The sequence below is a fragment of the Tachysurus vachellii genome, chromosome 2, assembly GCF_030014155.1.
Source record: "Tachysurus vachellii isolate PV-2020 chromosome 2, HZAU_Pvac_v1, whole genome shotgun sequence".
NCBI classification, from domain to species: Eukaryota; Metazoa; Chordata; class Actinopteri; order Siluriformes; family Bagridae; genus Tachysurus; species Tachysurus vachellii.
The window spans coordinates 21,356,745-21,367,263 of NC_083461.1; the positions used below are offsets into that span (position 1 = coordinate 21,356,745).

At 37.8% G+C, this 10,519-nt stretch overlaps 1 protein-coding gene across 1 annotated transcript; it reads left to right on the forward strand.

The window, feature by feature from the left end:
* The first annotated feature begins 6,370 nt into the window (after window positions 1–6,370).
* On the forward strand, window positions 6,371–9,321 carry LOC132841473 (ADP-ribosylhydrolase ARH1-like). Its single transcript, XM_060863795.1, has 8 exons — window positions 6,371–6,539; window positions 6,740–6,845; window positions 7,662–7,770; window positions 7,867–7,965; window positions 8,044–8,149; window positions 8,223–8,489; window positions 8,585–8,799; window positions 8,914–9,321. Exons 1-8 carry the CDS (start codon window positions 6,532–6,534, stop codon window positions 9,060–9,062), a joined length of 1,059 nt encoding a protein of 352 aa, XP_060719778.1. The 5' UTR covers window positions 6,371–6,531; the 3' UTR covers window positions 9,063–9,321.
* The last annotated feature ends 1,198 nt before the right edge of the window (window positions 9,322–10,519 follow it).

The window sequence follows — 10,519 nt, forward strand, 5'->3', positions numbered from 1 at the left end:
GCCATTCTTGTGCACAAGGGCTAAAAGGATATGAAGAATCTACGGCATAATAAACACCCGGCTGAATAATCCCATTATTATTATTTTTTTTCAAATCGTTTCATTTTTGAGGGCACAGTTCTATACTTTTTCGCTAAAGCTATGAATGTGCAGAAATATGCAGATTAGCTTTAGTGTTTTGTGTTTCCTGAAATAATTTGCACATCAAAAGAATTTTGTGAAATCACAATAGGGCCAAAATGGAGCCCAACACTTAGGTTAGTTTTGTACTAAAAGTCCAAGAAGTAATTAGTGATTTTGCAGTTTGTGAGATCTAAATTAATTAGCTCAGATAAAAGCCTACTTTTAAAGTAAACAAAGCAAATAAGAAATGGTGAAGCTAAAAGCATTTTTAAGGAAAGGTCTATGTAATGTAATCCATGATTAATGAGTAGTGAGAAGATCAGTAACAATATGTGCTGTGATGTAAATAATTAAAAGTGTTTTTTTTTTTTTTGTTTTTTTGTTTTTTTATCATTGTCAGCTTGGAAGGTTCCTCCGTGAGAGGATGAGTAAAGTCTTACACTTCTTCAACATCACAGGATGTTGCTTTTATTGACAAGTGAGTCAGAATGTTTCCTCGTGCTAAGGTCAGTATTTAAGCAGTCATGATATATTGGTCAGGTTTTGTGCAAATCTGATATTTGTGTGTGTACTGTGTCTGTATTTTCGCATGTAGAAAACTCATAGGGGATTTGATTTCCATCCCCAAAGCATCATGGTTGCCTTAACACCACAATTGTACTGTGAATAATCCCCATTTACATATAATCCCAATATACCATTCTACTAATATAATCATTAAAACACTTGGTGTTAAACACAGCTTGTCCTGTTGCTAAGAAACCGTTAAAGCTAACTCCTCTGTCTCAAAGTCATTGATTATTTTCTTTAAGCATTTGAGTAATTTGTAAATTTGTAAAACAGAAAAAGGCAATCAATATTGTTTTATTTATTTATTTTTTCTGAATGAGAAAATGTGGGTGCAATGTTTTTTCTTTAATTTCCCTGAAACTTTGCATTCACAAGCAGAAACATAATCCAAAGTCAGACCTGTGACGATGTCCAAACATCGACTATCTCAGACAAGACCAAGAAGAAAACCTGAAACTAGATAAAAAACTTGGAAGTGTGTGTATGGAGTGAGACTCCTGTTATACTCTGAGTGGGATGTGAATTGATCAAGGTGTGTGTGATCGGTAATCATTGACTAATACATGTCTGTAGGCTGCATTGGACATCACATGACAGGCTCAATTTAAAGGATTTCACAATCAGAGCCTGGTGTTTGTGGATGATAGTACGAGTATTAAGATGATATTAGATGATCATCGGAAAGGATCTTAGTGCTGCTTTACCCTCTGTATATCTTGTACTGAGATTCGGTGTAACACATGAGATATTTCATTTATAACCTCTAATGCTTTACATTTGAATGTGAAACCAAGGGCAATGAAACATACCAGTTACATTGAACTGCAAGTTCAGTTGCATTTAAATTTTTTGAACGCACATTTTTACCCAGTTTTCCATGATGGAACGTTAAAGTTGTAAAACGAGTCCATATAATCATGACATAATTACTCACGATTTCTCCTGTTATGAAAATGTTCACCCTGGATAAAAAAAGGGGAGAAAAAGAAACTCATTTCACATTTGATGGTTATCATGTTGTAATGGTAAAACCTTCCTCCCCATACAGCTTTTTAAGCAGCTACAGAAAGTTTCTAAACAACCCATAAAGCTGCTTAGAGAACTAGAGAACGTACAACTGGGAAATAAAAAATGATCTGCAAAAAATTATTGTTTTTCTGTAAATACTGACTGACAATTCAGCACTAATCTAAATCCTTACCAGCCTAATGCTCTCAAGTAAGGTTTTCCAATAAATTTTAATAGGAACTCAATAATAAACATTCCGTACTAAAGGCCCCATCAGCCCAGTTGCTAGGCAACAGGGAGGGACGTGGTAAGATCATCCAGATCATGACTGCAGTGTTTTCAACTGCAATTTGAAGCGACATTAACGGCATCCAATAATGAAATAACAGCATCAGCAAGAAATGTTTTTTTAACACAAAGGTTGTCAAGAAGGCACCCACAAGTTCTCAGTAGATAAATAGACAATTATAGATATAACATTCAAGTATTAGAACAGAACCCAGTGCTGCCCAAGGTTTTCTCTGAACACTTCAGAGACTGAAGTGATTCAGTCTGGAATCTGATATTTTGATCATCGGGACCTTGCTTTCCAGATGTTTGTTCATAATCAGCTGGAAATCCATTCTTCTGTCTCAAATCATAGGGATGTGGAGAAAAGTGAAACACAGCCAATTCTGCTAAATTCATTAAAAAAGGTCTGATGGATGACTTGGTTTAAACATATCATGCATTGTGTCATTGTAGAGAAAGGCGTATCTTTCTTTGGTGTAAGAGCAACATACATTTTATACAACTGAGCAATTAAGGGTTAAGGGCCTTGCTCAGGGGCCCAACAGTGGCAGATTGGCAGACCTGGGATTTGAATATACAATCTTCAGTCCAATGCCTTATCCACTAAACTACCACATTGCAACTGGCTCACTAGGTTACAAGACTCAGGATACCATCAGCCTAAAACTCTGTTGGGATGAATTATAGAACAATTTAAAAAAAAAACAAACAAAGGAGTCTTGCCGTATTGTATACGTACCTCTTACCCTGAGAGATGGTGGGACCAATCAAGCAGTGCTGGTAGGTCTGAGGGAGCAAGGTGCAGTTTAAGGAGTGATAAGAGCCTTGGGGTAGGAGGGAACTGGTCCATTTTTGGCTTTTTAGGCAAGCATCAGTGTTTTGAATCTGATGTGTGCAGCTACTGGAACCAAGTGGATGAAGCGCACCAGTGTGGTGGTGTGTGCAAACTTTGGCAGGTTGAAAACATATCGCTCAGCTGCATTTTGGATCATTATCAGAGGATAAAATGTGTTCGGAGGTAGACCTGCCAGCAGAGAGCTGCAGTAATCCAGTCTTTAAATGACAAGAGAAAAGACAATTAATTCTAATTTCTGTGTATTTTTTTTATAGTTAACTTCTCTATGTTTTTGTCACCCAATTTAAACCTCTCAAGGCACAATCTGTTTTTGGGTTTTGTTTTTGATTTCATGTCTTGGAGGTGGTTATGCTATAGAAATAAAAACATATATAACCATGTGACATTCCAGTCAGAGCTTCTGTTATAGAAAGTAAATTAACACCATATGACCAATCAGAATTCAGAAATCTACAGCGAGTCCCTCACAGCGCTACGCTAGTGCCTTGTTTTTCTTTACAGGATCTTTGAGAAGGCAATTCTGAAGCACAAATCTCTTGACATTTACAAATGCCCACAAGCAAAACTGGTTTCTACAGAATCTGCAGTTTTTCTATTGCTGTTGACCCGTTTCTTTTGAAATGGGTTTTGAAACTTTGGCAATTAGCAGAGCTGTGTCAGTTCACCACTCTGGTAATGAAGGAGCTAATAATCAAGGCAGGGTGCTGGTGTTTTATTTTCTGGTCAGATCACTCCAGTGTACTTAATGACTGAAGGTTCCACAAACTTGTGGATGTTTCTTAGTTTAAGTTGCAGTGTTTTCCCAGTGTAATGTTGCTTTATGGTCAGATTACTAGTAAATGTGATCTAGTGATCTTTTTTTAGTTTTCATTAGAAGGTTTTATAAGCCAAGATACTACAGATATGAAAGACAATTTTGGTCACATAAATCATTTGCTCAGATTTTTTGGAAAAACTCTGTAGAAACATGAATGAATGAATGAATAATATAAATGTAAATTAAATGAGTCGTTATGAAAATAATCATAAAAAATAAATACATTGTATAAAAACTCAAGTGAGAATTAAGTAACTGTATGTAAAAATCACATATGAAAATTAATGAATTGTGTGTAAATAAAAATGAATCATATATGAGAATAAACCATGTGAACCATGTGAACAATGAACCATGTGAATAATGAAAACATTTGTTACTACATGCGATGAATATTTTAAATATATCATGCAAAGTAGCCAAAAAAATCACATTGTCTCTATGGAGCATTGATGCATCAAGAAGTTATATTTGATCAGCTGTTAACAAATCAAATCTAATGTGACCTCGTGATGAAGGAGAGGTAAAACAGGGCAGTTCAGTTCTTATCCTAATGTAACTGTGAAATTGTAAAATTTTGTCTTGTGGGATGTGTGGGATTTATGCGTCTCTCAGCTCACCGACACTGACGTGTGTCTGCTGTGTGGCTGATCGACTAGCAGGAAGAAAGGAGCCTCAGCGGAAATCTTTTGGCTAGCTAAATTATTCATTCATCGTCTTCACGGTGTGAGTGCCGCAACAGATAAACAAACACACCAGCAGGACTTGCAACAAATGAATTTACTGTTTATTCACTCCACACAACTGTGGAATTCTTTGCAGTTGGCTTCATTCTGTAAGGAGCTGCGTGTTTACTTCCCAGCTCTAACAGGCCTGGTTTTATACAGTATGCACCACGTAACGGTTTAGATTCGTTAGCGAAGCTTGTCAGAGACTTAAACATAGAGCTGCACTAGTCTGATGTTTACTAAAAAGCTAGCTAGGTTTACATAATTGAAAATGTATTAGCTGATTACACTTAGAGTTCAAATAAACCTTGACATCCAACTAAAACTCTTAAACTCGCTAACAAACAAAACTGTAGAAATACTACAATTTAGTCCTAATCGCATCTTTATATTAATCAGTAGTCATTCACAAATCAGTAATTAACAACTTATTCAAAGTGCCATGTAAGGCTAATGCGCAGATTTATAAGGGTCTGTTTTTTATTTATGAGGTGAGCTTTTCTGTTTATTGGGTGTTATGATGCAGTCAATATGGGACTGCATTATGTTCTGCAGCATCTGGACAGACTAGAGACTTATGTGAGGATCCTGTTTGTGGTCTTCAGCTCTGCTTTTAACACCATCATCCCATCACTCCTCCAGCCCAAATTAACCCAGCTCTCCATGCCTTCCTCTGTCTGTCAGTGGATCACCAGCTTTCTGACAGACAGGCAGCAGCTAGTGCGACTGGGAAAACTCAAACCCAGCACCTGCACCATCAGCACAGATGCCCCTCATAGTTGTGTCCTCTCCCCACTGCTCTTCACCCTGTACACAAATGACTGCACCTCTAATGATCCCTCTGTCAAGCTCCTGAAGTTTACAGACAAGACCACACTGATGGGCCTTATCCAGGACAGTGACGAGTCTGCCTACAGACTGGAGGTTGAACGGCTGGCTGTCTGGTGCATTCTTAACAACCTGGAGCTGAACACGCTCAAGACAGTGGAGATGATAGTAGACTTCAGGAGAAACCCCCCTGCTCTACCCCCACTTAACATCACAAACAGCATTGTGACAGCAGTGGAGTCATTTAGATTCCTGGGAACCACAATCTCCCAGGACATGAAGTGGGACATTCACATAGACTCCATTGTGAAAAAGGCCCAGCAGAGGTTGTACTTGGTTCGCCAGCTGAGGAAGTTCAACCTGCCACAGGATCTGCTGAAACAGTTCTACACTGCCATAATTGAATCCACCCTCTGCACCTCAATTACTGTTTGGTTCAGCTCAGCTACCAAATCTGACCTCAGAAGACTACAGAGGGTAGTCCGGATTGCTGAGCGAACCATTGGCAAAACTCTCCGAGATCTGTACTTCTCCAGAGTGAGCAAAAGGGCAAAGACAATCACTCTGGACCCCTCACATCCAGCACACTCACTCTTTGAACTGTTGCCATCTGATCGACGCTACAGAGCCCTGAGCACTAGAACGACCAGACATAGGAAAAGTTTCTTCCCTCAGGCAATCCATCTGATGGACACTTAACATACACGAAACACACAACACTATATTTACACATTATTTACTTAAAACAAATACTATTTATATTTCAATTGCACATTTTACACTTGTACATTTGTACATACAAATTGTATATATTGTATATGTCATTCTGTTACACTGTGGAGCTTCTGTCACTAAAACAAATTCCTCGTATGTGAAAACATACCTGTGGCAATAAAACTCTTCTGATTCTGATTCTGATTAATAACAAGGTCAAACTTCCCAACCTCTTGTCTTAAATACATACACAAAATGCCATAAAAAGATTAAATTACTAATATTTAATTAATAAATCAATTACAATCAAAAATCAACATTGCACACGTACAATTTAGCAATATGAACACAGCGACATCTGGTGGACGTGTGTGTGACGCACGCTGAAATCTCTTCCGCATTTACAGTTCCTTATTCGCGTCACCTACTTCCATATTTCCATATCCGGGGTGTGAGAGAGAAAGAGAAAGAGAGAAAGAGAGAGAGTAAGAAAAAGATAGAGATTGGAGAGAGAAAGAGAGAGAGAGAGAGAGAGAGAGAGAGAGAGAGAGAGAGAGAGCTGTGTTTACAAATACAGGGGTTAGAAAAGTGTTAACATGGAGTGGTGAGTCTTCTTTCTGTTCAAATACTGACTCATCCTACCTGTGTGGGTTTATTGTTCATTGTATTTATTGTATTTTTATTATTTTAGCTGCAACTTGGGCGATTTAATATAATGGCTGAAGGTTTTGATTTTGATTTAAGTAGAAATGTCACCAGCAGGGATTTGTATAATATTCTAATGTTTTGTTTTGTCTCATTCAGTCCTGCAACTGTTGCTCACTACAAGGCAGGCATGGTGCTGAGTGGTGTGGGTGATGCTCTAGGATACCGGTGGGAGTTTGAATATAATGGACTACGTATCCAGCAGGTATAACACACTTAAAATAATATCTACATTCAATAACCACTCAGCAGATCTGCTGGAAATGTTAAGGAAATGTTAAGGAAATGTTACTTGTATACTATAACTACTTCTAATATTAATTAAAGAAAGGTGTTGTACTTTTTATCCATTTCTAGTTACACTGAATTTATTGTCCATGAACAGCAATTCCCACAGCAGTCTCTCTCCTTTCTCTCCCTCTGTAATTTAATAAGAATAAAAAGTTAGCATCTTTACTGTTCAACCAAGAGCAAAAGTGGAGTTTGAATCAAACAATTAATGGATAAATGTTGATTTGCAACAAAATAGTTCAAATAAATAAAGCTTCTTTCTCAATCTCCACTGGAGCAACTCATGATGGCTTTTGCAGTTTTGACAGCTATGTCAAAATGTTCTCAAAGTCAATGAAAATGTATCAGCAGCCATCCAAAATTACAGCAGCCATTCAAAATGTCTATACACATTTCTTAACTAATGCCATGCATCGTATGAAAACTTTAGCAGTGTCCAGTGTCCATGTGAACTAATTTCTCTAATGTTTAAAGACTTTGTTAGATTTCAAAACACCAAACTGGTAGTATGTGGACACCGAACACGAAGTATGTGATTCTCCCCCAAACTGTTGCTTCCAAGTTAAAAGCATATATTTGGATAGAATGTCTCTGTGTGACATAACATTACAGTTTCCCTTCACTGGAACTAACAATGTTCCAGCAATGTTCCTTACCTCAACCTCAGGGCCTGACTTCACTAATGGCTTTTTTTAGATTAATGGACAAATCCCTCTTTTAATTTTTGTAGGCAGTTCAGAATCTTGGAGGAGTGAAGAACATCTCCGTTAGCCTTCCTGATTTCCCAGTCAGTGATGACACGGTGCTTCACTTGGCCACCGCTGAAGCTTTAATCACAGGTTTCTCCTCCCCTTACTACTGAATCAACCTTTGCAACAGCATGCTTGAATCCACAGTGGCAAAAGCATATGTCATTTCCTGTTGTTGTCTCATAGGTAAAGAAGGTGAGGAGCTGTTGCACGAGGTGGCTTTCCATTACAAAAAGGGTATGAGGGATATGTCCGGGAGGGCTCCAGGATCAGCGACCATCCGTGGTAAAAAAAAAAAAAGTTGCTCACAACACATTAAGGCCAAATCAATGTTTTGTTCATATTTCTGGTGTTCCATCATAGGTGTGAATCAGTTAAATCCAGGAACTAAAGGAGGCTACAGAATAGCTTATGACAAATCAAGTGGAGGATGCGGTGCTGCCATGAGGGCTATGTGCATCGGCTTGAGGTAAATAACTATATACTGTGTGCCAAAACATTTGAAATCTTTCATTTTAATGACCTTACTTCCTGTGTACCAGATACCCTCAACCTGAGCAGCTCTCCTCATTGGTTGCAGTTGCCGTGGAGACTGGAAGAATGACCCACACTCATCCAACGGGATTCCTCGGGGGAGTGGCTGCTGCACTGTTTGCAGCCTACGCCATCCAGCGACGTCCAATTACAACCTGGGGGCTGGGCTTAGTGAAGGAGGCCTGTCCAATCGCAAAGGAGTTTGTGAGGTCCGCAGGATACGCCATTCCCGATACAGAGCGAGACTGGGGATACTTTACTGAAAAATGGGAATGGTACGATAAGACAACTGATATGCTCCAGAGTAAATTTGAATGAGTATTTCAGATACCTGTATAAAAATATCAGTGATATTGCTTTCTTTTCTCAGCTATCTAGAGTCGAGGGGTTTGTCATCAGGAAGTGGGCCAGTTGTCTTTCCTGAGCCGTACGGACCCTCTGAACGTGAAGAAGCATACAAGAGCTTCAGTTTTTCGGGCTGGGGTGGAAGCAGTGGCCACGATGCACCGATGATAGCTCTGGATGCCCTTCTGGGGGCGGGGTCAGACTGGGAGGAGCTAATGAGCCGAGGAGGATTCCATGGAGGTCAGCTATTTCCTTCATGTTTAACTGACATGCAATTTTTTTGAACAAATGAACAAATTCACAATAATGCGAGGTGGAGCTTTGCCACATATTTGTTTTTTTGGTTGTTTGCAGGAGACAGCGACAGCACGGCAGTCATAGCGTGTTGTTGTTGGGGTCTAATGTACGGGATGAAGGGAGTGCCTGAGTGTAACTACACCAACTTGGAGTACAGGGACAGGCTAGAGAAAAGCGCTGAGAAACTTTATGCACTATCACACTGAATTCAGCATATTTCTTATGTGGATATATGACAAATAAAATGTTCATGAAACACTTTAATTAGTCATCATCAAAAAAATCATCTTATTTTTGTTTATTCTTATGAAAGGTGCCTATAATTATGGAGTTGACTATTCAGATGTATGGTGGAAACAACTGATCAGCAAAGGCAATACATTTAGGAAAATCACTGCAAAGAATATAAAGATAAAATAATTGATTTAACATTATTTAATGTTAATAAAACATTTCAAACATTAAGGAGTGTTTTTTATTGTTGTTTCAGCTTTCATGAACTCAATTCTATTCAATTTATTTGTATAGCACTTTTAACAATTTCCCATTGTCACAAAGCAGCTTTACAGAAGTATGGAAACAGAAGAGAGAAAAAGAAATAAGTATATAATAATAATAAGAAGAGAAAAATAAGACTAGAAATAAGTGAATATATACGATTAAAGTTTAAAAGTATTTTTAAAAAGATTAACTTTTTAAATTTAAATACTATATACCTATCCCTAACGAGCAAGCCAGAGGCGACGGCGGCAAGGAAAAACTCCCTGAGATGATATGAGGAAGAAACCTTGAGAGGAACCAGACTCAGATGGAAACCCAACCGATGAACGCAGGCTGATTTGAGAATGCATGTGAATATCCAGTACATTAGCCTTTACATTTATTAGGAGTTAAACAGGTTAATCTAATGTAACATTATGTTATGTAATGTCTATTAATCTCTAATTTTTAAAAAAGCATAATGAATACTTATTTATACTTTATACAGAAAAAAACAGAATGTGGCTTACTAATTTCTCTCAGGTTGGGGGTTTGTTTCCTTTTTCTGCCCTGTGTAGAGTTTTGATGTTCTCCTTGTGCTTTGAGGTTTTCTCCAGGTACACAAATTCTAATTCAATTTATTTGTATAGCGCTTTTAACAATTCAAATTGTCTCAAAGCAGCTTTACAGAAGTATTGAAACAGAAAAGAGAAGGGGGAAAAAATGAAATAAATATATAATAAAAATACGAAGAAGAGGAACAAATAGGGATAAAAATAAATAAATGAATATATAGAATTAAAGTTTTAAATTCTTTTAAAAATATTCATTGAAAATTTAAAATTCTATATATCTATCAGTATCCCTAATGAGCAAGCCGATAGCGAGACGAAATGAGGAAGAAACTTTGAGAGGAACCAGACTCAGAAGTGAACCTCATCCTCATTTGGGTGACACTCTACAGTAAATAATGTAAATGTTAATAATGTCCTTTCTACAACAGTTAACAAACAAACAAAAAAAAGGTACACCATGTTTCCTCCCCAAGCCAAACAGGCTTATTAGCATCTGTCTGTGTGTGTGCGTGCCCTGATAAGCTGTAGATCCTATCTGACCCTGTGTAGGTACAGAAAATGTATGGATGCAAGACAATCCATACAGGATACTATATGAAAGTTAGAAT

Excerpts from the sequence above, each read along its gene's own strand:
- LOC132841473 (XM_060863795.1), top strand. Across the intron at positions 7,771-7,866 it reads CGCTGAAGCTTTAATCACAG|GTAAAGAAGGTGAGGAGCTG; the intron begins GTTTCTCCTCCC and ends GTTGTCTCATAG. Across the intron at positions 8,150-8,222 it reads GCTATGTGCATCGGCTTGAG|ATACCCTCAACCTGAGCAGC; the intron begins GTAAATAACTAT and ends CCTGTGTACCAG.